This window comes from Vombatus ursinus, unplaced genomic scaffold, assembly GCF_900497805.2.
Source record: "Vombatus ursinus unplaced genomic scaffold, bare-nosed wombat genome assembly UNPS02014820.1, whole genome shotgun sequence".
Classification (NCBI taxonomy): Eukaryota; Metazoa; Chordata; class Mammalia; order Diprotodontia; family Vombatidae; genus Vombatus; species Vombatus ursinus.
In genome coordinates this window covers 23,144,556-23,171,773 of record NW_020954598.1, presented here as the reverse complement: position 1 = coordinate 23,171,773, position 27,218 = coordinate 23,144,556, and the positions used below count along the sequence as shown (strand labels likewise).

Sequence of the window (27,218 nt, the reverse complement as noted above, 5' to 3'; positions counted from 1 at the left end):
CCCAGTTGCCTTCTGCCCAAGTTATCCCTACATCTTGAGAAAGGGGCCTCAGCCACAATTCATTTTCCCAGGTTGGTTGGCTTATTCCTGCCCCAGTTTCAGGGCCTGTGGCAGTCTGGCCCTCAGAGCCCAGCCTTACCTCGAATTATGTCTCGGCATTCAGCACAGTGAACTGAACTGCCCAGCTTAGAGCCAAGAGGACCCCAGCTGGTGAGAAATGGGGTTTCTGGTCCCATCTAACAGAGCCTTATGCTGGCATGCCTCAGTTACCCCATCTATGAATTGGAGGTCATTATACCTGCTCCATATTTCATAAGAACGCCAGGAAGGGAAAAGTCTTTGAGCTCATCACTCTGTACCTGGCAACCTCTTGGAGGCCTCTCTGTTCCTTTCTCTGGGTTATGGGCCCAGCCTTCTTGAGAATTCTGGCTGTGAGAGTTTCTTCCTGCCTTTGAAAAAAATGTGTTCCAAGCTATAATGAAGAGAAAGCTAATTATGTACTGGCCTTTCCATTCTGAGGGGTTGGGGAAAGTATGTATCTTTCTTGAGAGAAGAGATGAGAAAAAAGAAATCACTGCTCGTGTTTCACTTTGCCCCTCTGTTGAACAGCTAAGCAAAAGCAGGTTCATTGATTGATTGGAGCTTGGCCATTAATTACTTCCTACTCAACCACCCCACACCCCATTAAAAAGAGCGCTAGAGAGAGGGGTCTGGATGGGGTCTGGGCAGCCAGGTACACTTCCTTAGACCTTGTACACTTTGAACAAATGACTCATTCCAGAAGCCAGTCCCAGAGCAAATGGGAGGAGTGAATTGATCCTGAGCCCTTCTCCCCACCTTCCCTTGAGCTGTGGCAGGGTCCCAAGGGTTATTAATGCAGCAGAGCTTGGCCATTGGCAATTCTTGGGGGTAAGAACATGGAAGAGATTGACCTGCCCCCTGAAATTGCTGAATGTGCATGAGCTGATACACTTCAGATTTCTCTAGCCATTCACCAGGAAATTCCTCAGCAGCCAGCCTGGCAGCCTCCTCTTTCCAACCTTGTTCCTTTGGCTTAGCACCTTTTAACATTTCTCTCTGGGAGATATTTGATGCATCTGCCAGTGCCAACATTATTTACTATCTCTGTGACCCCGGGTCAAATCATTTAAGCTCCTTGAGCCTCAGTTTTCTTATCTGGAAAATAGGGTAAATAAAACTTGTACCACCTCACTCATAAGGATATAGTGAGGAAGTGCTTTGTAAACCCTAAAAGCACTCTGGAAATGTGAGTTGATATTATTAATGTTCCTGATTAAAACCAACCGGACTGCAGCATAGTGTTCTTAGGATTGGAAAATGCTCAGTGGGGGGCCATGGTGTGGGTCTCAGAGGAGGGCTTTGCCTAGGTTTTGCCAGCGTCATCAGCAGTAGCCAGAGAGCGTCTGCTGTGGTGACTTGCCTTATGCTAGAGCTTAGGTGGATGACAACCTAACAGATGGCATCTGACTTCCTCAATGGTACCCCATGCTCTGAGAATCTAGTCCTTCTTTCTAGGCCTGGGCCCATATGGATACCTTCCTTCCTCCTTCATTCTTTTTTTTTTCTTTTTTTTTTTTAGACAGTTGGGGTTAAGTGACTTGCCCAGGGTCACACAGCTAGTAAGTGTCAAGTGTTTGGTCTGAGGCCAGATTTGAACTCAGGTGGTCCTGACTTCAGGGCCGGTGCTCTATCTACTGCGCCACCTAACTGCCCCCCTTCCTCCTTCATTCTTCAAGAAGAAGAGTTCTCTTCTCTTGTTTTGAAAGCCTCCCCTTTCCCATAGAGAATGATAATAAAAATAGCTCCATTTTCTCCTTTGAATATTTCCAAAGCACTTTGCTTGCCACAGCCACTACAACCCTAGCAGAGCGGTCTCCCAAAGCCCCAAAGCAAGCCTTCAGAGTTCCTTCTACAGCCCTGGGCCTAGCTGCTCTGCAGTGCATTGTCCTGCAGAGGCTTCTCTCCTTAGGTGCAGTGCCCAAGAATTGCCACTGCAAATGGAGGCAATTACCCATCTCAGGCTTTAGTCATTCAGGGCTGGTGCCAGGTGCCTGCCCTCGGCCTGGGTCCATGAGTGAGGATGTGCTATAGCTTTTGAAGAACACCAGCTTGGGGAGTGGGGAGATAGTTGGCACAGGAGCCCATCTCCCTTTGGTGGTAGACTGAGAATGGAAGGACACATAGCCCAACTGGCATCTATAATTAAAGAGAATATACCAGATCTGGCAGATGTTAACTGCAAGTTCTGTGGCAGGGAGACAGAGGCAGACACCAATCTGCTTCATCTGTGCATGAAGAGCCAGGGGGAGGGGAGGAAGAAGAAGAGGAGGAGGAAGTGTCAGTGGTGGTGGTGGTGGTGGTGGTGGTGGTGGTGGTGGCAGCGGCGGCGGCACTGAGAGAACTGTAGGATTTAGAGCCAGAAAGGACCTTTAGAGATTATCAAGTCATTGTACAGAGGAGGAAACTGAGGCCCAGAGATGTTGAGTGACTTGCCGATAGTCACACAGGAAAACACAGCTTGAAAGAGAGGCCTCATCTTAGGCGCATAACTCCCCACTATGGCCTCCAGATAGTCTTACCAAATCCTTCTAGGTAGAAGTGATATTTCTCTGCCCAAACTCCCATGTCTTGCTACGTGTACGCTTCAGCATTTCTAATGTTCCTTACAACACTCTGCCTGGTGCTATGGTTACATGTATCTCTGTCTATGCCTTCTACTAGCCCGGAAGCTCCCTGAGGATAGTGACCCGGCCTTATTCATCTCTGTCTTCCCCTCAGCCTCAGCTCAGGGCCTTTTGCCCAGTGGGCACCCAGGGAACTTGTGGTGAATGAATACATTCCTCAGTCCTAAAAACAGAGGCCTGTCCTTAGGAGAAGGGAGGAGAGAGAAAATCCTGCACATCCTCCCAATCCTCCTTCAGGTCACCCTGGTAGAGGGGCGCATTCATTGCCCATGAGAGACAAAGGGTACCTGGCAGCGTTGGGCCTCCCTGCGTGAGTCAGCTGTAGGTGGGTGATGTGGGGAGGGCTGGCTTTAAAGAGGCAGTAAAGGGATCTCTGCCAATCCTAGAGAACTGTACCCACCCATGCCAGAGTGCCAGGCCCCAAGCCATCACTGTGAGTGTGGCAGTTGCCCCATTGGCCTGGCTCCCTTCAGGAATAAAGCCAAGTATGAATGGATCACTGGACCAGGGGTTGGGAGGCCTGGGTTCTGATTCCATTTTTGCTACTATGTGACTTTGAGCCAGGTCCCTTCCCTTCTCTGGGCCTCAGTTTCCTCATCTCACACTCTGTTATTCCTAAGGTTTGGTTAGAAGGCACTTGAGTGCATTTCTGTGTCTCTTATTCCCCATCTTTCTCCTCTCTGTCTCTCCACTACTAGTACCGCCACCAAATCCCTCCTCTTTTCCATGAATCCACAGTGACAGTGGTCTTTACTCTTCCTGGATAAGAACAGCTCTGAGCCCCTCCCTCCTCCATCCCTGCTTAGCCTTTCTGGAAACTGTGCTGTCCACAAGAATGTGGCCTGCCTCGTGGTTTGGCCATGTGGCAGGCTCATCTCTCCCAGGCCCTGGGCTGGAGGCCAGCATTAGGCATGATGCTGAGATTTAATGGGGTAGGGATAGAGCGAGTGACCCCTGCTGCCTCTCACCAGGGAACTGGATAAACAAGGAGAGGGGTCTGGGGCTAGAAAGCCACTGGAAATACCAGTTTGCTGCACGTCCTCAGGGCTAATGGGAAGTTTGACTTCTTCAGAGATCCTTGGCCAGTGTCTGGGCAGGCCCAGGGTCAGCCTCACTTGAGGCAGCTCACTCCTCCTGCCACCTGATCTTGGGGGCCTGTGGATTCTCTCACAGCTGCCTCCTTGGTTCCCCCTTCCTTTTTGGAGGCTTGGATTCTCAGGTGCATCTGGGTGGGGAGAAGGGGAGAGCCCTCACCTTGGCCTCTCACCCCCTGGAGCCTGCTTGGGGGCAAGCCAGTGGGAATGGTGGCTGTGCCAAGTACATGTCTTTCCTCCACAGATTTGTAAAATCTCGGAGCATCTAGCCCCAGATTGGGCTTGGGCAATTTCCCAGTAATTATCATCTGTCTTCTGCTTGAAGATATCTGTGCAGTGAGTTATCTCCCCATCTTGCCTGGAGCTGGAGCATCTATTCCACTTTGGGATGGCTCTTACGGTTAGGAAGATTTTCCTTAGAGTAAGCCAAAATCTGCCTGTCTATAACTGCCCCCTTCTTCTGCCCCTCCCCCCAGTTGCTTATAACTTTGCCCTCTGGGGCCAAGCTGAGTAAGGCAGATCCCACTTCCTGCTTCAAGTGCTTGAAGATAATAATTGTGTCTCTCCCACCCAAGTCCTCTCTTCTCCAGGCTAAAGAGGCCTAGTTCCTTGCTAAAGAATGACTGGACTTAACAAAGTCTTGTGTTCCCTTCCACACACACCAATAACTAGAACAACCACAGAACCTCCCCCTGATTCCCAGAAAGCCAAATTAGCTAGCATTTAAAGGGCCACTGTTTGGCCCCAAGGGTTTCAGTAGTCGTAAACCACTCCCCACCTACTCCTGTGTCCCCACGTGGGGGCCACGTGGCAATTCCTGAGGCCAGCCCCCCAGAGAATGTAGGATGGGAGGGTGAGTCAGGCCTGGGCAGTCACGGCTCTGGAGAAGCTGGGCCCAGTATAAGAAGGAGCCAGGATGAGGCCCAGGGTGGGGGCAGGCAGAGTCATGGCCATTTCCGTACCTTGATAACAACCAGTGCCAGATTATCCAATGGTTCCAGTAGGCGTCTCTTCTGGGGGCTTCCTCATCCCGGGAGCCCTTAGGTTGGCTTCCTCCCTGTGGGGTTGAGTTAGGCAGGGGCATCTTCCACAGTACTCTGAAGACCAGGACTAGGGGAAGGGCAGAAGGGAATGTCTAACTTCTTTGATCCCCATGAATCACTTCTGCAACTTTTAAAATATAAATTAAAATGTTAAAGAAAAACCCAACAACTTGTAAATGAAACCGTCCAACAGCAAGTTTTTTTCATACCTCCCTTCAAAAAAAAGCATTATAATCTTTAATCAGATATTTTTGGTACGGTGCCAGAGTTGTTAAACATCGCCGATGATGAGGAAAGGTCCCCAAAGTTTTAGCTCATCACTGAACACTCACTCCAGTCCCCAGACCTGCCATATGGTTGGCTCTCTGGGCTGGTCTTTAACTTTGAATAGGGAGATGCCTGGGCTGGTCTGTCCAGAGCTGCCTCGCCTAGAGCTTGAGCAATTCCTACCTAAGGTGGGAGAAGTGTGGACCCTTAAAGTTGAAAGAGACTTATGAGGTTTGAGTCCAACTGGTGACTGAATAATAATAAATCATATTTCTGTAACAATTTACAGTTTACAACAGCCAGATGTGGTAGGTATTGCAGTGAGAGATTAGGGTCAGAGAGGTTCAGTGATTTCCCCAGGGTCACACAGCTAATAAACAGCTGAGCTAGGCTCCCAGGCCTTCTTCTTTGAGCCAAAGCCTCATTTAACTTATTTGGATCTCAGTTTCCCCATTTGTATAATGAGATGGATTAGGATTGGATGCCCTCCAAGGTCCCAGCTCTGTATCTTGGGATTCTGTACTGTCTCTCTTAAAACAGGAAACTCTTCTACAATTCAGCTTCCATTTGAACACTTTTAAATGACAGGGATGTCATTACTTGCCAACTCATGTTTTCCCCTTTTAGAAACAGCTCTATTGATTAGGAAGTCCTTCCTACATTAAGCCAAAATCTGCTTCCCTCTTTCTTCTCATCCTGAAAAGCTCCTGGCCCCTCTCTCTGGGGCTGTACAGGTCAAGTCTGCCCCTTTAGCCCCTTAAGATACCGGAGGCAGCAGTCATGGCCCCTGTGAGTCGTCTTTGAGGTAAACATCCTCAGTTCTTAGCAGTTCCTCACATGATGTGGTTTCAAGTCTCTGTTGACCAAATGACCTCAAAGTTCTTTCCAGCTTAAGAAGTCTCTGATCTGTGTACGTGATCTCCCCAGCTTGTCTTATCAACATTCACCACCCTGCCAACACACGCGCAAGCGTACACACACACACACACACACACACACACACACACACAGATTCTGGATCCTCCCTGTATCCCTGGCAGGGCCTGGCTTCGTCAGCTCCATGGCCCTCTCCAGTACATTTTTCCCTACTGCCTTTTTTTTTACTTCAACAAAATGAATACTTGTGTTTTGACGACAGGTTAATTTTAGCATAATCCTTGGCTTTTCTCCTCCTGCCTCCCCCTCTAACGTCTCTTCCTCAAGGCATGTGACTCAGCAGCCCTATCATTAAGCATTTGGAGTCCATTTTTCTGCAAGAGGGAAGGCTGGGTGTAAACAGGGGGTTGCCATTGCTGTCTGACCTCAGTCAGAGAGCCCATGTCTGTGATTTAGGCCTGATGGGAGCTCTAGGCTGCCAGTAAGCACCCTGTGCCTGTTCCCAGTATTGTCTTGGGAACTAGGTATGTTAGGAACAGATCAGTATACTCACTGGCTCCCAAGAAGAGGTTCTGGGTACTTGAGGAATCCAGGAGCTTGAGGTTGAATCTTTGTTCTGTTCTGTACAAGCTAGGCATTTGTCTTAACCTCTCAGGGTCTCAGTTTTCCTCCTCCAAAAAATGAGAGGTTTGTGTGCTAGATGTGGCCAAGATGTCTTCCTGCCGTCACTCCTACAAACCCTATGGGCGTTATCCTGTGCCCCGCTTCTGGTCTAGCCAGCCTTGTGTCCTGTCATTCTCGTCCCACATACCCCTGTGCAATTGCCTGGCCCTGTTTGGGAGGCAGGCGTCTGCCAAGTGCATCTTCCCTATTTCATCTCCCAGGCTTGAGGCCTCTGCCAGCTCTTGAGGCAGAAGCTTTGAGAAAGGACAAGGGAATTTGCCCACTTGTGTAGCGTCTCTTAAGTCCATCTATCCCTTCCTGCCAGTTTGGGTTGTCACTTCTCATTCCCACTCTCCTGGGACCACTGTCGTAGCCTTTCCATAAGGGTTCCTCCTTTCATTTGTCCTGATACCCCCACCCTCACCCCATCCTTCCTACCCCTGCCAAAGTCTTCTTCCTTAGGCGTATATGGATCTGATTTTGTCCCACCTACTCAAAACTGCTCATTGGCTCCTTGTCATCTACCGAGAGACAAAGTCCTCTACCTGGCATTCATGGCGTTCCATAGTCATGTGAGAGCCTTGCACCCCTTTGCCGACTGGATTCTTACCCAGTCCTCTAAAGCCTGTCATACCTGCCACCTCCTCTAGCAATCTTCTCCTGGTCCCATAACTTTATAAAAGCACTTTGTTTGGACCTCTCCCTGTTGCACTTCTTGTGAATGAATGAGAGTTACTGGTGTTTGTATCTTGTAGAGATGGTCCTTTATCATCTGAGTTTTCTAGTTAGAGGCAGCTAAGTGGAGCAGTAGAGCACTGAGCCTGGAGTCAGGAAGACCTGAGTTCAAATGTGACCTCAGCTGTGCAACCCTGGGCAAATCAATTAACCAGTCTGCCTCAGTTTCCTCAACTGTAAAATGGGAATAATAGCACCTACCTCCCAGGGTTATTGTGAAGATCAAATGAGATAATATTTGTAAAGCACTTAGCACAGTGCGTAGCATGTAGTAGGTGCTTAATACATTTTTCCCCCCTTTCCATTCCTTATTTTCCTCCAGTGCCTAGCATTGGGCTCTGCACACAAAAAGTGTTTTATAAATGTGGGCCTGAATCGTTCTCCTGAGTGATGGCCAGCCCTTTGCCCAGGCCATCACTGCTCTGATCCTGGGTGTCCCAGAGCATCCCCCTCTGAGCTAGACTTTAGAACGTGGTGGTTTGAATCTGTCTCACCACCACCACCACGGAAGAATTGCATGTTGGGTGCCCGTCAGCATACATGTGGCTACATGTAGTGGTACCCACCTGGGAGAGATTCATTAAGCCTGATTATCACCACTATGCTCTTTGCCACAGGCCTGGGGGAACAGAGACTGTCCCTAGTTCCCTGGGTGTGCTCCCCAGCCCCAGCAGCTGTCGCTGGGCCTGAGGAGCTGGTAATGAGGATCAGATGAGGCAGCAAGGACCATTGATGTTCACAAAGCCTTTACCGACAGCAGCTCCTTCATCAATAAGCTGTCCCTATCCTCTGCAGGCATTTTTTTCAGTTTATGAAGCACTTTCCCCTCTGTTACAGTGGTGCGGTAGAGTCTCGGTAGCCAGGCTTTAATCATATCTCTACTGAGTACTGGTTGTATCATATTGGGGACCTCATTTAACCTCAGGTGAGCAGTTTCCTCCGTGGTGTCATGAAAAGAGAATTGGATTTGGAGTCAGGACCTAGATTTGAATCCCAGCTCTGGCACCTGTTAGCTCTGTGACCTTGGAAAACTGACCAGCTTACTATTTCTTATACATGGCACTCTATTTCCTTTGTCTGTGACATGCCTGGGGGATGAACAGATCACTGGACTGGGAGTCAGGACCCAGGAGGCTCCCAGTTTTGCCACTGACTGGGGGGTGGGAGTGAAGGATCTGTTGGGAATGAATTGGATGTGAAAACCCAAGGCATCCATTTAAATGTATATGCTAAAGATGCCAATTGAGGACTTTGTTGTTCTCATTCTGTCCAGTGGGTCTGTTGTTCAGTATTCCAGCTGGAGGCTGGGATAACTGTTTCCTGAGGATCTGTATGACCTGGGGCAGTATCCCCACTGCTTGGACCCACAGGCAGGGCAGGAAGAGGACAGGAAGGGTGGGGCAGAAAGTACTGTGTACCTTGGCTAAGTCTGGGCCTGCGGCTGGAGCAAGCCAAGCCAGGAGGTCACCGTGGGGTCTTCATTTCCCAGTCTCTGTAAGGAGGGAGGCAGCTGGGTGGCTCACTGGGTGTTTGGGTGACAGTGTGGGTTTATTGTGCTTCTAGGATAAAATTGAAGGAGAAGCAAAGCGTGGTTGAATTGATAGATTGAAAGGCGTTGTCTCTGTCAAGGATGGGTTGAAGTGAGGTTGGATTAAAGGGAGTTCTGTCTGCGAGGTTGGGGTGAAGGCAGTTATGTCAGGTGAATAGGGTTGAGGGCAGTCCTAGTGTAAGGGATTCTCCTTGGAACCCAGGGCAAGATTTTGGGGTGGTATTTGACTGTAAGGCTAAGCTGCTTTATATCCAGGCAGCCACTGTGCCCTGCATGAGTAACCCCACCCTACCTTCCTTGCATGGCTCAAAGCTTGTGGGAAAAAGAGAAGCCTGGGGCAGCTTGCAGTTTAGCAGATATTTGTTAGGTTGCAGCTATGTTTAGGGCCCTAGGCTCAGTGCTGGAGAAATGGAATCACCCCGGCCTGAACTGCCCAAGCAGAAGCTGCTAAGCTAGCCCCAGACAAAACCAGCTGTGAGAACATCAGAGGCTCACTTTCACTGAGTGAGTGGGATAAGATCACAGCATCACACACTTAAAGCTGGAAGGTCCCCTGAGGCCACCAATCCAGCCCTCCCAGTGGAGGAAAGGGAGCCCTGGTTCAGTGACTAGTCCAAGGTCACACAGACAGTTAACAAAGCTAATCATCCAGTCTTTGGACTCCAAATCCATTGTTTCCTCTCACATTCATGGAAGTATGTGGCTGCTGCATGGGCCCTCAGGGAAGAGTTTTTCAGCTGGCAGAGATGGAGAAATACTTTCTGAGCCCCGAGAGAGCAACCTGCACACATGCAGGGCAGGACTAGAGTGGTAAACCAGAGTGGGCTATGGAAGGCAAGAGTATGAAATAAGGTTGTAGCAGCCAGATTGTGGAAGGCCTCGAATGCTAGGCTAAGGAGTTTGTTTTATCAGTTGGGCAACAGGGAGCCACTGAAGGTTTTTGAGCAAGAGAATGGCCATCAAGTCAACGAACATTTATTAAGCACCTACTAAGGACCCTTTGTTCAGCTCTGGAGGTGATGAAAAATAACATAGTCTCTGCCGTCAAGGAGTGTAACAGAAGGGGATCCACCCACAAGGATGATACAAGAAATGATATCGCAGAGGCAAGGTAAAGGCAGCGAGGGCAGAGTGGATAGAAAGCTAGGCTCTCTAACTGGTGCAGGTCAGGAAGACCTGAGTTCAGATCCAGCCTCTAACATTTACTAGTTGTGTGAGCAAATCACTTAACCTCTGTTGCCTCAGTTTCTTCATCTATTAAATGGGGTTAATAATAGCTCCTACCTCCCAGGGTTGTCATGAGGGTCAAATGAGACAATATTTGTAAAACACTTAGCACGGTGCCTGGCACCTAGTAGGTACTACGTAAATGTTAAGTAGCAGCCTCAGCAGGAGAAATTTGAAGAGGGAAATGATCACTCTTCCTGCTGGGGGGAAAGCTTTTGTGGAGGAGGTGATATCTGAACTGAAGGAAAGAATGGATTTCAACAACTGGGGAGGGGAGAGGGGAGGTGTGAGCCAAGGCAGGGAGGCAAGCAAGGTCATGGTTGGACCTGTGAGTTAGGAAGCTCATTTGTACATCTCCATGAAGGAGAGAATGGAAGCCATTTCGTGTCTATTACAATAGTCCTGGGGACAAGCTACTCCCACCTTCTTGTACATTACTCTGGAGATAAGACTCGAGGGGACTTAGGCAGAAGGAGAGCACTTCCAGGTGTCTGAAGGGCTGTACGTGGCTGGGAATTCTGGTCATTATTAAGCCCTTCACTCCCTTTGAGAAGTCATTGAGACGTGATAAGCCAGTACTCCCTGAGCGCAGCTCCAGCCTCTTGCATCCCCAGTGGTGACTTCTGAAGGGCCTCTTTGGACAGAAGGCAGGTTCTAGAGGCGCTGAGGCCATCAAGTGCCAGGCAGCTTGTGGTCAGTGCCTCAAGAGCCATGCAGACAGCGCGGCTGGGGCTCTGAGAAGGGGAGCTCCCACCTGGTGTGGCAGGGAGTGAGTGGGCTGCTGGGCTAGAGGCTCATCCGTCGAGGCCTGGAAGGGTCCTCAGAAGCCATGGAAGCCAACTCCCTCTCCTTACAGATGACAAAAGGGACCAGACGAGGCTTCGTGGGGGAGGGGGCTTTTGATCTGGCGTTGAAGGATGGGATAGTATACATGTTCACTCCCCTCTGGCCAGCCTTTGGACAGACTTGTAAGGTCAGGCTGCAGGGTGGGCAAGAGGTGGTTGGGGGTGACAGCAGCAGTCGTGGCACCAGAGTCACACTAGGCCTCCCCCCCTACTCCAGGGCCCACCAGGCTCCACAGAGAGTGTTATCAGATTACAAGAGGCAAGGCTGCTGTTCCTGGAATAAAGGGGAAGCCCAATGGAAAGGGAAAAGCAGTGAGGTAGAGGGCTGAGAGGCACCTGGGTTCAGATCCTGGCTCTACCACCTCCCACCTGTCACTTAGTCCCTGGGCCTCAGTTTACTCATTGGTTAAGTGAGGGGTTTAGACTAGAAGATCCACAAGGTCCCTTCCAGCCCTAAATGACACAGTCTGAATGCTCCCAGTTCCATCTCTGTCTGCTGGACTTCTTCAGTCCTCCACCCCACCCCACCCCACCACTGCTTCAAGATACAATTATCTAGGCAGTGCCACTTGTGAAAAGCTCTGGTTTCTTGTCTTCCCGGCAGCTGTCCCTGCCCTCCACCCTGGGGCAGCCACAAAATCTTAGAATTTAGCATTGGAAGGACTGCAGAGCTCACCCACCATAGCCACCTCATAATACCAAGCAGGAAACTGAAGCAGAGGGGAGAAGGCTGGGCCCAGAGACCCATGGGGCATAAGCAACAGAACCAGGATTCAAAGCAGGTCTCCCGACTCCAGATTAAGTGCGTTTTCCACAGTATCCACTCCTGGGCTTACTTCCTCCAAGCCCCCAGTTGGCCACTCCTCAGGATTAATTGGGATTACCAGTGCCCAGGAACGGATTTGGGGTTTCTGAGAAAGGAAGAGGAAAAGAGGAAATGACAGGAGGCTTGTGGCTCTCCCCTCTCCCCAACCTTCCTACTGAGTCAGATGGGAAACCAGAAGACCCTGGCTGGTTGGGAGCGAGGGGCCTCAGCACTTAGCAAGCATTTTGTTTGCAAATGTTTTACAAGCGTTTTGCTGCATCATTCGTGAGTGAGGCTCTGGTTGCTGAGGACGGCATGAGTTTGACTGTTTATAAACTGGCTAGGAGCTCTCCCTCAGGAGTCTTATCCCCAGCCCCCACTGCACCTGGCAGGGGTATTCAGGCTTACTGCTGCCCACAGGGCCACTCGTGCCTGAGCCCAGATCTCTAGCTTGGCCAGGGCTAGTCTGCCAATCCCACTCAGGGGCCCAGCTTGCTCAGATTCTGTTTGAGGCCACCAAAGAGAAGTGCACATACTGTAGTGAGAAAACAGGATTTGAAATCTGAAGACCTAAGTTTAAATGTCAGCTCTACACTTCATACCTGTGTGACCATGTTTAAGTCATTTAACCTATCTGAGCCTCAGTTTCCCTGTCTGTAAAATAGGGATAACCATACTTGTGCTAACTACCTATTGCGTAGAAAGTGTTGTTATGAAACTTGTTATGAGTACAGGTAAATCAGAATTATCGGTCCGTTGGGCTGCTGACTTCCTGTGAGAAGTGGGAATAGGCAGGTCCCAGAGGAGGGGCAAGGTCTCTCAGTTCCAGAATGAGGGAATTTTGCTTGGAGGCAAGAAGATCGACTCATGCTGCCCTGTCCTGCTAGCTGAACAACATAGCGTAAGTGGAATGGGAGATGCCTCTTTGATCTCTTTTCTGTGCTCTGTGCTTTGTGCTTGTGGCAGATCCCAGGGGGCACCGTGGCTCCCTGCTGTCAGCCTTTGGAAAGACTGATCTGTAATTGCACCAGGCCTGAGGAGATGTTTGACGTGCAGGGGGTGGGGCAAGGGGCTCCTCTGGCTCCAGGGGCCCCTCCGGCTCAGAGAGCAAAATCTCTGATGGTCTCCACGCTGGTTAGAAATAGGGAAGGGATGGTGGGCAGAAGGCCTGAAATGTGGAATGATCTCCGAGCTTTGCCATCCTAGAGCCAGCTAGGCACTGCCTGCACCCCAAAGGGGTCTGAGCACCCAGATGAATAGAATGACCATTCTACCTTCTGCCTGGCCAGGGCCTAGGAGAGCCTTTTCTGTGGTAGCAGGTGGGAGAAGCCAGTCTCCTTCAAAGCTTTGAGATGGGCAGAAGCTGTTGGCACCAGCCCTAATGGCAGATATTACTTACTCCGTGGGGGAAGAGTAGAGAGGTGGGAGGAGTAGATGAGAGGCTCTAGATTTTCTATCCCTTAGTTTCCTCATCTATAGAATTGTCCATATACAGCCTACCTCCCAGGAATGTGAGGAAAACATTTCCTAAACCTTGTAGTGCTAGAGAAACAAGACATTATTATTTTTACTGTAGGGGAGCTTGAATTCCCCACAGGCCTGAGACCCACAGGAAACCAAGCCTCTTTGCTGGAGCTCAGAGAGAGGGTAGGGGCGGCCCAAGGCCCAAGACCACGGATGGGGCCTGAGTCCTACAGATGCCTTCCCTAGCTAGGCAGGAGACAGAAGCTGTGAGAGGGCCACACAGCCCTCCCGAAGGCAGGACACTGGATTTGAGGAATAAACAATGCAGGTTGTTACAGCTGGGAGTGACCTCCTAGCACAGAAGAGAGGCTGCCCTCATTGGCAGTCTGGGGAAGCCTCCGTACCCCTTCTAAGAATTGTGTTTTAGATGTGTAAAATAAAGCCCAGAAAATCACAAAGCATCAAAGTCCCAACTGCATGTACCTCAGGTCAAGAAGCCCCTGTCGTAGAATGTCAGGCTTCCGGAAAGGACTCAGCTTGTGCATATGAAATTCATACTACCCCAGACCCCAATATTTAAAATCAGTAGACTGAAAGAGCCTTGCATTTGGGATCAGAGGATCTGGGTTCAAATCCTGGCTTCATTCCTTATGTGACCCTTAGGGAAGTCACTTGGCTTTTCTGGGGCTTAATTGGCCTGTCTGTAAAGTAGAGGAGTCAGACTAGATGACCCTGAGATCCCTTCCACAGCCCCGGAAATCAGATCCCAGGATTGTTCCCTTCTCGTCCTCCCTCACCTGGCCAGCGGAGTGACGTGTGACTGCTCACACACCCACAAGCTTCGTGTGCCTGGCCATCAGGCCAGGCTCTCCCACTGCACCAGTCCTCGGAATAACAGGAACACAAGAGTTCCTCCTGTGGGTCTAGGAAGCTCAGAGCTCTCTGGAGGTCCCAGGGAGGGCGGGAGGGAGTTGCCTCTGTTGTTCCAGTTTTGAGTACAAAGGAAGGGGAGGCTCGTCCAAGGCCACCCAGGAAGAGTGACAGCCAAGCTGGGGATGCTCTGCCTGCTGACTGGTGGAGTGAGGCCTAGGCTGGGGAGACAGGGGCTCCTGGAAGGGAGCTGAGAGACTGGGGGAAGGACCACGGATGGGGCCATTCTCCCAGGGAGCCTCAGAGGCTGCAAGCCTGTCCCCACCCTCTGTGACTAGGGGAAATGGGGCCGGAAGCCAGGCAAGCCTGGCCACACCTCAGCTCCAAGTTCCTGCCATTGTGCTCAGGGAAGTTGGGGGGCAGAGCACTCCAGGTCTGGGCGTGGGCCCCTGCCGAGGGAGTGGGATGCCTCCACTGGGTGCTGCAGCCCTGCGTCCCTGGGTCATTGTCCCAGCCAAGCTTCACTGGGTGCCTCTGATCCCACCTTGTCTGTACCTTCACCAAGGCCTGTTGTGTGCAGGACACTGGGCTGAGGAGAAGCTCTGACATAGAAGCAGAGATTGAATGCTACAGTGCACCGTTAGAAGCCATTTTACAGATGAGGAAGTTGAGGCATAGACATGCATAACTGTAATACAAAGCAAAATGTGATGAGGATCAGGAAAGCAGTTTAGACAGGGGAAGTGGGGAGCCTAAAAGAGACAGTCTGACCTGGTGGAAAGAGCATCACATCCCTCTCCTGCTTCCTACTACCTACCAGAACTGGGGCAGGTCTCCTTCCAGCTGTCTGTATTTCCCTTTCCTGCCCCGTAAAAGTTGAAGGGATTGGACTACATTATCTCCAAGGTCCCTGCAGCTCTAATTCCTATGGCTCAGGTGCAGGGTGGCCCAGAAGACCCAGGGCAGTTACAGGGCACTAGTAGCAGCCCTCTGGGCTGGGGGATGTTCAGGGAAGGCTTTCTGGAGGAGGCGTCAAGATCGGGCCTCAAAGGGCAAGAAAGATTTAGCGTGGAGATTTGGTGGGCTAATCAGATGGAAGGAAGAAACAATGTTGAAAGTGCAGAGTGACAAAACAGTTTGGATACTGTGGAGATTCAGGGTTTTGTATGTCGTTCTTTTCTGTTCTTTGTAGAGGTAAATGTGTTGGAATGTGGCAAGTTTGTCATAATAAGGGGAATTTTTTTTCTTTTTAAGGAAAGCATGAGATGTGTTAAGGGAGTGAGGAGTGTTCCAGTTTAGGTAGAGTGTACTTTAAGACATCTAGTTGCTGTACTTTCACCCAGGGTGGGTGGCCCCTCCACTAATGCAGGTTGCAGCTCTTCTTGTGGTTATGTGATGGGCCAGCTCCCTGGAGATGATTCTCACTACACTTAGCAAAAGTGTTCTGGGAACAAGAGACGGCCCATGGCCAGACCCATCCCACACTGCTTCAGGCTTGGGAGGACATGATAGCAGGACCGTCTTAGCCTTCCCATGCCTGCCTGCTGGGAGACCTCTTCTAAGGAAGACCATACTCTTAGATCCTAAAGCACAGAATGATGATAGTAACAAGTCCCATTTCCATCATCACACTTGGTCATATCCAAAGGGCTGTCCCTTTGCTGAGCCAGGGGGCACGAAAGGGAGAGGAAGGCTGGGGCATGTGCCAAGGGTGGGTCAGTAGCATACTTGGGTAAGCAAGTCTGGGGACACTTGCTTTTACCCCAGAGGCCTCAGTATCCCTTGGTAAGGGAAAAAAACTCCTTGGAAAAGCCCCCTCCAAGCATATCCCTTGTAGCTGTGCCAATGCTGGCTGGTCCCTCCATCTATGTTGTGTGGATCCCAAGTGGCAGTAGGCCTGGCTGTGCCTGATCACCAACCTCTCCTCCTTTCTTTCCAGGTGCTGGAGAGTCCGGGAAGAGCACAATTGTAAAACAAATGAAGTAAGTGTTGGTTCTTGGTTGACTAAAGGGTGATGTGGCACATGTATGCTGGTTAGTGGAGGCACTTGGATGGGCAGAGGGGAATATATGTGTCTGGAGAGCTGTGGGGGAGCAGAGGGGGATATGCAAACGTGGACTGTGTGTACGGGAGGTAAGAATGAGGTGGATGATGGCAGCTCCATGTTGGAACCTAGCCATCGGCCCCAGGCCTCCTTTGCTTCTTGTAACCCAAGAGTAGCAGCCTTCCCTCTGTGTGTAGGAGGGGAAGGAACAGACTTCAGAAGTGACCCGGCCAGGCCCACCCCACTGCAGGCCACGACTGCTCAGATCATAAGCTTGCAGATCCTGGTTTAGCCAGGAGTGGACCAAGCTGCGGACTAGAGACAGGTTTTGGTCCTGACTCTTGCTAACTTGGGCACGTTCTATCCCCATGGACCTCAGTTTCCCCTTATGTAAAATGAATGCTTGTTAGATAAGTGATTAGATAAAATAAGAGATTTGGATGAAATGGTCCTCTGCAGTTGAGACAGTCTGTGTTCTGAAGTCTCTTCATTTGGCCCGCCATGCTATGTCCCCTGGGCCGTTCCTTCCACATCCAACATTCTAGGCTTAGTATCTGGTTACTTAGAGCTAAGATCTCTGATCTTGAGGAACAATGCCATCCCTGCTTAAATGTGGGCCTTCTGGTCTGTCCCTCAGGCTGGGACCCCTGGACTGGAACTTGCCCTTATAGAAATATCTTCTCAAGATTTCCTCATGTTCCACCCCTAAAATCTATGGAGGTCTCAGGCCTTAGCTCTGGAAGGGAGAGGAGGAAGCTGAGACCCAGTGTGGGGCAGTGACTTGTCCAGGGTCACACAGCCAGCTTTTATTAGAGCGAGGGCCAGAGCCCACACTTACTGACTGCCAGGCAAAAGCTCTTTGGAGAGCATCACGACCTCATACAAGTCCTCTGTTGGGACTCCCCGGGGCCTGATCTGACCCTACCAGTTGCTCCTATGGCCCAAGTCCCTGGAGTAACTGCCACAACATGCAGCGGGGCAGAAGGATGGACCCCCAGGAGAGGGGTGCCTGACCATCTGTCTGTCCTTTTTCTTTAGCCCCAAGCCAAAGGCAGAGTGCCTTCTACCCAGATCTTTCACTGAGCAGTAGCAGGCAGAAGCTAGGTTCATAAAGCACAAACCTAGGAAAACTGGTCTGGTCTAACCCCCTCATTTTACAGTTGAAGAAACTGAGGCCCAGGGGGGCATAACTTGCCCAAAGTTATAGAGTTAGTAAGTAATAGAGCTGGCATTTGAGCCTAAGGGGTCTTTTAAGGAGAAATTCTACAATGCCTATCAGAGAAGATTTCAGAGAAAGACTGGGCAGGAACTCAGGGCTGGTGGCTACCCAGCAGCTATCATGTCTTTATTGCCAGCTTCACCCCTTCTCTGCCCTCCACCTCACTTGTAATCTTGGGGGCCCAATGTCTCCAGCAGAGTACTTGGAGAGGCCATAGGGAATCATAGCCTGACCCAAGGATGCAAGGGCCGAGGGCAGCTCCCTTTGTGCTCGTTTCACCTTGAGATTTGTGGGTGTCCTCCACTTCTCTCAGGAAACTGAGGCCTGAGGCCACTTTCCTCTTTTTCTTCCCTGTGTCTTGTTAATTGGAGGTAACAGCACCTGCAGGACCTAACTCACCAGGTGACTGTGACGCTCAGGTGGAATAATATCTACAAAAGTATTTTGTAGGCCTTAAAGTACTGTGGAAATAGCCACTCTTATTGTCTTCTCTCTAGTCATCATTTGTATGGCTTGACACCTGTCCTAGCCTAGTGGCCGTCAGTGGCAGCCCCAAGAGTGAGCTGCCCTAGCAAGGAAGTAGCTGGGCCTTCTTCTGGAGTGGGCCTAGAACCCCCAGAGCAGGCCAGTGAGGGCAGCAGCTGTCCTAGCACAAGGATGTGTGGGTCAGGATTGGGCGGGGGCACGTCCATCCAGGAGGGTAGGAATCTGACTTTTTCCCTCCCCCCGCAGGATCATTCACGAGGACGGTTACTCAGAGGAGGAGTGCCGGCAGTACAAGGCTGTGGTCTACAGCAACACCATCCAGTCCATCATGGCCATTATCAAAGCTATGGGCAACCTGCAGATCGACTTCGGAGATCCTTCTAGAGCGGTACGTCCTGCTGTCCTGTCTTTTCCCCCGGGGCTGGGTGCCAGCCAGCTACACCAGGATTTCAGTGCTGGAAAGGCCCTTAGGAAATAGCCTGGCAGAACTGCGAGAGACCTTACTTAAAACAGAATGCCTGAGCTAGGTGGGACCATGGAACGTGGAATGTCTTGAGTTGGAAGGGACTTTAGAACTTAGAACATCAGAGCTGAGAGACACTCAAAGCACAGGATGCTGGGCCACAAAACTCAACCCTTTCTGGTTCCTTGGGGAGCGTCTGTTCCAGCCAGTAGGTTAGATGACAGTATCAGTGCTGGAGGGCACCTCCGAGGGCAATGGCTCCAATGAAACCTGAACAAAACGCCTCTCTAACATGCCCAATGCGCATGAGGCCCTTCTTGAGACCCTTCAGGGAGGATGGGCCCACCAACCCTCAGTCGGGGGAGGCCACAATTGCTGGTGGCTGGATTCAGTATTTGTTGCTCTCTGCAGCTGGGCTGGGGTAGGGACGGGGCCTATGATATCACCGCTGTCCAGAGCTCTCCCTTCCTCCCACGCTCCATAGGCTCAGAGAGTTGCCTGAGACAACGAGAGCTTGGGAAGTGACTTGGGCCAGGGTCCTAAAGTGAGTGTGTGCAAAGGCTCAGTCTTGAACATGGGTCTTTCTGGCACCCAGGCCAGCTCTCTCCCAGCCGTGACACCATGCTACCTCTCCTCTTAAGGATAAGATAGTGAAATCTGAGATTCTGTGGGAGTAACTGGGGATGTTTAGCCTAGAGAAACATAGACTGGGTGGGTGGGGGGTGGGGCAGTGCTAGCTAGCTGTTTGCAGGTATTTGAAGGGCTGTCATGTATGTGGAAGAGAGGTAAGACTCCTTCTGCTCGGCCCCAGAGGGCAGAATGTGGAGCTGTGGGTGGGGATGGTGGAGAAGGCAGATTCTGATTCAGTAGGAAAAGGGAATCCCTGATGAGGAGAGCTAGCCGACCACAGATGGAGGCTGCCATCACCATGGCCCGGGAGCGTCCCATACCTGGGAGTTTCCAAGCAGATTCATCACTGGGTGAGCTTCTGGAGGAATTTCAGATAGAGATTGAACTGAATGACCAGAGTTCCCTACCGACTTGGAAAGTCTGTGATTCTAAGTCCCTTGCTGTACAAATAGAGAAACTGAGGTGCAGAGAAATCAAGGGACTTTGTCAAAGTCACCTGCCAGGTCACTAGCAGCATGGCATGAATAATAAAAACAGCTCCCATTGACATAGTGCCTTCTCCACAGCACCGTTGTGAGGTAGGCAAATAACTATGTTATGAGCTCCATTTTATAGATAGGGAAACTGAGGTCCATAGAGGGGAAGTCACCAACAGGTCTTGCTCCAAGCTCTTGTTTTTCAATGAGTCCCTGCCTGAGTCTCCCAGCTCTCCACTGAGAGACAGAAGAAAGATCTGAGGTGGGGCCCTGGTGCCCCCTGACCCTGCCAGAAGGAAACTTCCCTGACCCTGGTGCTCTGTAATGCCCCCAGGATGATGCCCGCCAGCTGTTTGCCCTGTCCTGTACTGCAGAAGAGCAGGGAATCATGCCGGACGACCTGGCCAGTGTGATCCGGAGGCTGTGGTCAGATGATGGTGTGCAGGCCTGTTTTGGCCGCTCCCGGGAGTACCAGCTCAATGACTCAGCTGCCTAGTGAGTACCTCGCAGGCTTCTGGGGAGGGACAGGCCTGGGGCTTGGCCCCTGCGAGACTCTTGGAATCACCTGTAAACCTATCCCAGATTGCATCTCAGGCCTGGTGGGTGGGGTAGAGAAGGAACATCCAGGGCTCATGAGAGGGTGGAATCTTTGAGCTTGAATTCTCAAGGACTCAGACAGACAGACACACACACGCACACGCACACATACATGCACAGACCCTCTCATCCCTGGGAGGAAAGGTATGTGACAGAAAGGAGGGCCCAGGTAGGCCAACTTCCCTATATCTCCCCTCAGTCATTCACATTTCCTGGGGTCCTGCTGCATGGAGGGTCTTGAACCACACGGTATGAGAGACCAGTGGCTAAAAACCCCTAATTAAGCTCATGGAACCCAAATAAAATCTAGTGAAGGGATAAGACAGACACAGAAAACTATCACATGGGGCCGTTTGTCAGTACTGTAAAAAAGGGACAAGTGAGGCTCCGAGATTTCATAGACTGGTGACAATGTAAAATCCCATTTCCATCTCAGTTCAGAGTTTACTGAGCATTTTCCCCATGACACCACTGTGAGGGCACCTTGTTTAGGTCCTTGGATCCATATTTATGGATTAAGAAGCTCCCACCAAGACAAGTAAAGTGACTTGCCCTAGGTCACACAGCTGGGATGTGTCAGGGGGGTACCTGAACCCAGGTCTATCCTGACCCCAAATCTGTAACACAGCCCCTAGAGGAAGTGGCAGTCCCTTCCATTTGGAGGCCTGGGTTAGCGTATTAAGGAAATTATCAGCCCAAGAACCCCTATAGAGTCAGGGGTAGACCCCGACCTCCTAGCCCTCAACACATAGCCCTGTGACTCCTCCAGCCCAGCCAAAGAAAGGCCCATCTCTTGGGTAATTTTTAGGGCCCTAGTGTTGGTCTGGGAGGGCAGACGCCTGGTTTCCAGTCGTCCAAATGAAGCCTGAGAAAGATGAATGAGAAACTCCCACCTCCCTTCTGAAGAGGGCCTAATACAAGAAGGGAATAAGCATTTATTTAGTGCCTACAGCGTGCCCAACACTGTGCTGAGCGATTTTTTCAAGTATTGTCTCATTTCATCAGGGAGACGAGGCAGTTTCTTAAAAGCACAATCTTAGGTCCCTGAGAGCTGCAAGAACACACGCAGCCTGTTGTGATATGAATAGAGCCAGAAATGGGAGGATGAAGGAAGCAGGAACAAACCTCTTCTAGGGTATTTCAGAGTTTACAGAACTTTTTTTTTTTTTGGTGAGGCAGTTGGGGTTAAGTGACTTGCCCAGGGTCACACAGCTAGTAAGTATCAAATGTCTGAGGCTGGATTTGAACCCAGGTCCCCCTGACTCCAAGGCTAGAGCTTTATCCACTGCGCCACCTAGCTGCCCCTACAGAGCACTTTTCTTCAAATCACTTGATAAGCCAGGCTGGGCCTTTCCCCATTGTTGTCCTCGTTTTCCAGATAAATGGAGAGTTGAGGAAACTGAGGCTCACACTGTGAAACTGGGCTTGGGGTCACACAGCTGACTTGGATTTGAATCCTGGTGCTGGAGATAGAATTCAGCCCCTGGTCTGTGCCCTGCCTTTTACTGGGAAGCCCCCCTGGGCCTGACCTCCCTGCCAAGAGGCAAGACATGTGCTCACTCATTCAATGGCTCTATTTGGGCTCCTGCTCCCTCTGGGAACTCACCCAGCAGCTCCCTGGACACGCTTGGCGGGAACTCAGAAGCAAGTCCCAAACTCAAGGCCTGACATACACACAAAGCTATTTGGCTTTTGACGGAGGGCCTGACCCCAGCAGATCAGAGGGATTGGAGACAGAGACAAACCCCATGGTTTTTTAGGGGATATGAGCCTGGGGGGGGCAAGTTGACCTCAAATTCTTCAGAAGTATAGATTGTACAAAATGGACCTTGCCAAAGCTGGCTGCCAACCTGGCACTGGGGGAGAGGTACCTGAGAGCTCAGGACCAGACTCCTGAAGGGTGGAGAAGAAGCCAGCATCGGAACAGGGAGGGGATGGGACTTCTCCCTTAACCACTAGGTAGAAGCCCAGTTGCTACCATGAGAAAGGAGGAAACAAGCATTTATTAAGCACCTGCTATGTGCCTGGCACTGTGCTGAGCATTTTACAAATATCTGATTTGAGCCTTACAAAAACCCTGTGACACAAGTGCTAATATTAACCCCATTTTATAGTAGAGGAAACTGAGGCAGGCAAAGGTGTAGTGACTTGCCCAGGGTCACAAAGCTTCTAAATGTCTGAGGTCGAATTTGAACTTGGTTTTTCCTGACTCCAGGCCCAGTGCTCTGTGTACTGAGATGCCCCTGGCTTCCAGTCATACAAATAAATGGAAAGCTAGGCCTGCCCCTCTTAAACATATGCTCAGTGCCCTCCAGAAACTGACATAAAGCTTGGACAGACAAAACTACTTGGGCTGCCCCAAAATGAAACTTCTTCCTGTCCTGCCAGCAGGCCCTGGCAAAGTTGCCTTCAAGCCCTCGAGAAGCTCCCTTTCTGGCCCCTGCTCTGACTAATGGGATTCTGTGCTGCAGAACTGACCCAGACCGTCCAGGTCCTCTGGGCCAGGGTGCCTCACCTTTTTGGTGTCAAGGACCCCTCCCAGAATGCTTTCGCATGCATAAAATAAAGTGTTCAGCATCACAAAGGAAATCAATTCTACCGAAATAGAATTCTTAACATTTTTAAAAGGACAGGTTCATAAATTCCAGGTTAAGAAACCCTGCCGTATCTCATCTGACCCTCTCGATTGACAGATAAGGGGACTGAAGCCCTGAGAGAGAGTCACGTAGGCCAGGGCACCCTCCTGATCTGGCCTCCTTGGCCCCCTCTGCTCTTCCTCCGTCCCATCAGCTTTAGCTCTTGGCCTTGCCATCAGCTAAAGAATTAGCTAATAGGGCTTAAACCCTTCCACAGATATTTGCATTTTAATTGGAAATTCTGGAAGACTTAGGGCCCCACAGGAATGGAGATAGACTCTAGAATGACCGGCTGACCACCGAGATTTGTGGGAGGGAGTCTCCCCTGCCCCTCCTGTGGTGGATCAGATCACTCCTTGCCGGGGCCCTTTCTGGAAGCAGACTGGGACAGCTTTGGGGTCATGACCCTGCTCACTGATCTTTTTTGGATCTTCCTGGAGGCATGTATTTCTAGTAGTTACATGCTCTCCTGGCCATTAAATAGGGAGCCACTCCTTGCAAAAGGGTTTAGGGTCTCTTCAGGCTGTTGATGATGTTTGGATTTCAGGGACGGAGTGAGTAACTGAATCCCACACCGAGCTAGCCTTTCTCCATCTGCCTGCTGATCTGAGAAGTCTGTTTTCTCCCCCTCCCAGTAAAGGTCAGAACCCTTTCTCAGACCTACCCAGGCATTTGTGTTCAGATCCTTCAGGCCCACACCCCACCCTCTCCCTCACTGAAGGCCCCTTCCACTAGCTAAATGTTTGACTTTGCCAAACCCGCTGTTCAGCGAGCATGTATTGGGTCCCCACTGTGGGTAAAGGTAGGCCTATACTGAGAAGGGGAGTAAAGTCTCAATAACATGTGACCCCTGCCTTCAGGAAACTTATGTCCTGGCATCAATAAGGATTCCATTTCTCCAGTGTTTAATGTTGGCCAAAGCCCTTCCTTACAGCCACCCTGAGATACAGGTGGAAGTATCTCCTGTTTGAAGAAACAACCTCAAGGGGGTTTAGTGACTTTTCAAGGTCACACAGCCAGGAAGGATCAGACTTGAGATCTGAACCCAGCTCCCCTAACTCTGCCCGGGACTTCCTACCATGCTGTTCTCCCCAACCCAGCTAAACATGGGGACAGTCAGAGTTGGAAGGGACCCTCATGCAGACCCCTTCCTTTTGCAAAGGAGGTCACTGGGGCCCAGAAGGAGGAAGAGATTTGCCCACACTGAGTCAGGGACTAGAACCCGAGCTCCTGATGCCTGGACCAGATCTCTTCCCAGCACCTTGCTATAGCATCAAATGCTCACACTGTCACATGTTCCCGGTGTTTGGAATGGGGGCTGCTTAGCTTCCTGTTGGAGGAGAGTTTATTGGCCCTTCCCAGCCTCACCAGGCCCCCTGCCAAGCCTACGCCCAACCCTAACCTCTTGGGCTGCTTGGACCCAGTGTGAAACAAACAGTCATCCCCAAGGAACTGAGATTATTTTGTAGACACATAGTAATCAGCAAAGGAACATTCCCCCCCGCTGGGGAGGAGGGTGATCAGAGTCTCTGGGAACCCTCAGAATGGGGTCTAACGGGAGGCGGGCATTGAGAATCTGGGGAGCATTGGCCCGTCTCTCAGGGCTGGACCTCCCCTTAGCCCCTGCCTTTGGCCCCATGCCAGCTTCTTCTTACCCCCATCTTTGTCTTTGGGAGCTGAGGAGTCTAGCCACAGCCAGTGGTTTGGAAATTCTAGCTCTTACCTGGATGTAGCATCTGGATAGAAAATGGACAAGACACAAGAGTTGTCCCTCACTTACATCTGGGAAGATTATGTCCACACCAGGTTGCCCTGGAGTCCAGGTCATTGAGATCCTGCACTGCAAGCCCAGAACATGGAGAGCCTTGAATGTCAGATTAAAGTATCTGGGCTTAACCCAGTGCCTAGCATGGAGCTTTAGTCTTAGACACTTGGAAAAGGTTTATTGACTTAAAATGAGCTTGTCTTCTAGGCTGTGGGAAGGCACAGAGTTGAGTATCCAGGCTGAAATGGGACTTGGAGACCACCTCGTCCACTTGGGTTACCGAGACCGAAGACAACGGGGCTAGGATTGGGTCAGGTCCACGCTGCAGTTAGTGGTGAGATTAGGGCCGGAAGGTGCGTCTTCCACTGCAGGAGGCATTGGTAGCATTGGGGCAGCCTGTGCAGGCTTAGAAGGAGCAGCCCGCAGCCATGCCCGTGTGCTGGGCCTCGGGGCAACGGGGTCATGGATTCAGAGAGGAAGGGCCTTAGAACCAGTTACACAGGAGGTCTAAAGAGGGGAGATTTGAACCCGGGGCCTCCAGCTCCAGAACTCTTTCTACTGCACCCTTCTGCCTCAGACCAAGCTCTTGAGAATTCTCTTGTGCTTATTCTCCTTCACAAAAGATTGAATAATTGACTCGTTTCTGTGAAGGGAGAAACCCTTTCTTCCCCCCAGCCACCATCTCTCCACCCTAGAGCAGAGTGCCAAAGGGAGTCCTGGTTACCATTCTCTCTTCCATGCGCCATGTCGGGACACTGGGACACTCGTGCCTGCTGGTTTTCAGAGAGCTCCCTCCCCTGGGGAGGGGTCTGAAGGGTACAATGCCTTCAGGTGGCTGCACTTTTCAACTTTTTTGTGTCATGAACCCCTTGGGCGGTCTGGGGAAGCCTAGTGACCCCTTCTCAGAATCCATTTTAAATGCTTAAAATAAATAGAATGACAAAAGAAAGCAATCATATTGACACACAGTTAGCAAGATATTAAAAACAAAGCAAAGCAATAGTTCATGGCTCCCAGTGTAAGAAGCCCTGCTCTAAGAGGACCCTCTCATGTTCTTCCCAGAGGAAGCTGGGGGAAGCCAGCTCCTCTCTTCCTGAGCTTCAGTGAGCCAGACGTTCCTGAAAATCTCACATGCTGGGCGACCTCCCCAAGCAGACCCTTCATGCACCAGGAGCCAGCCCCCTTCTAAAGCCTCTCTTACAAGGGACACCAAATATGGTCTAGTTAGATCTGAAGCAGGTCATCACCAGCATGCTGTGTGACCCTGGCCATTTTCCTGATATCTCTGAGCCTTCTCAACGTGCCTGCATCTCCACCTGTGAGAGACAGATCATGAAGATGAGCCCTGCCTAGTTCTTGTTTCCCAACAGAAAAGGCTTGGAAAGGGAGAGAAAAAGAGGTGCTGTATTAATGTAGGAGCCTGAAATGTCGGGACTAGGATTTGAGCCTAGCCAATTTTTCTCACTCTGCAACTACTACCCTTCCCAGTTAAGCCACATGAACTTTCTGTGTGGTGAGCATAGGGCAAGTGACTCAGTTTCCTCTTCCATGCAGTTTGTCTGGAGTGTCCTGTGCTGTGTGTTGGGCCCTGTCCTGCTCTCTGCTTGGAGGAGTTGTCCCTCTGTGTGGCATTACCCTGTTTCCAGTTAGGGTTCCAGGCAGCTGGTCCAATCCAACAGGCCTCCCCTGTGGTGGAGTCTTGAAGGGGTGGCTTCTCAGCTCTGCTTATGAATGGACCTGGCCTCCCTCGGGTCAGTGGCAGTATTTGAAAGTCTCTGTTTTTTACCCTAATCCCGCTCAAGAGCCAAGTAGTGCTGGGAAATAGTTAATAGTTAAGTCAGTAAGTCAGAAGTCAGAGTGGGCTCTGAGACTTTCAATCCTGTGCCCAGCTGCTCTGCTGAGCTTTCTGGCCTGTGGAGGGCCCCACCCCCTCAGCCTGCAGTCCTGGAACACCGTCAGTACAGGAAGGGCCCATGGAGCATTCGCTCTAACCTTCTCTGCCACCATTTTCCAAGGGAGGATGCCGAAGTCCTCGAGGGGCAAGGACCTTGCCCATTGTCACACCAGCTCTGTGCAGAGTTGGTCTCCTGACTATCATTCTCAGCAGTCTGTAGCAGGCTTGAATGTAGGAGCTGGCAGTGGATGGTCACCTCAGGGTGAACGGAACTGTTAAGGCACTATGACGCTGGATGGAGCTGAGGAGAGTTTGGGAAGGGCGTGGTCCCAAGGCAGTACTGTGTGGGAATGCTGAGATCCCCAGATGGTTAGCACAGATAGCACTAGAAGCAATTTGGGCCAGTGGTGGAATTTGGACTCTCCCTGCTACTGGCTGCCTCAGGAAACAGCTCCCTACCATGGCTGGCTGTCCCTGCATGGGAATTCCTGACCCCTGCGCCCCCAGCCTCTGCCTCATGGGCCTGAGTTTCCCCGTGTGGAACATCATTGTGCCTTGACATCTTATTGAGGCGGAGAAGTTTGTGGTCTGCTCTGGTCCATGGACTCTACGGTCAAGAAATCAGTATCATTGTGGAGGGAGGGGGAGAGTTTTTCCAAAGACTTCCCAAGGCCTTGTCTCTAGCACAAGGCATTCTTGGCTCACTAGGCCACCTGTCTCTGAGTAGGCCTTTCAGAGGTCAGTGCCCCCTGACTGGGCAACCATGGGGACTGTTTACAGTCAACAGAGGGGCTAGGGAGAGAGTGTTGTGTGTAGAAAGAATGCGTAGGCCAGGGGTCTAGGTTTCAGTCTTGGTTCTTCTGCT

General features: G+C 50.9%; 1 protein-coding gene across 2 annotated transcripts in view; it reads left to right on the top strand.

The window, feature by feature from the left end:
- GNAI2 (G protein subunit alpha i2) overlaps positions 1 to 27,218 on the top strand; it is a 99,857-nt gene that overhangs the window by 54,184 nt on the left and 18,455 nt on the right. For both annotated transcript variants that reach the window (XM_027836854.1, XM_027836855.1), the window contains exons 2-4: positions 16,083 to 16,125; positions 18,139 to 18,280; positions 19,796 to 19,956. In XM_027836854.1, the coding sequence (XP_027692655.1) occupies positions 16,083 to 16,125; positions 18,139 to 18,280; positions 19,796 to 19,956 (346 nt within the window). The remainder of the gene's footprint in view (positions 1 to 16,082; positions 16,126 to 18,138; positions 18,281 to 19,795; positions 19,957 to 27,218) is intronic.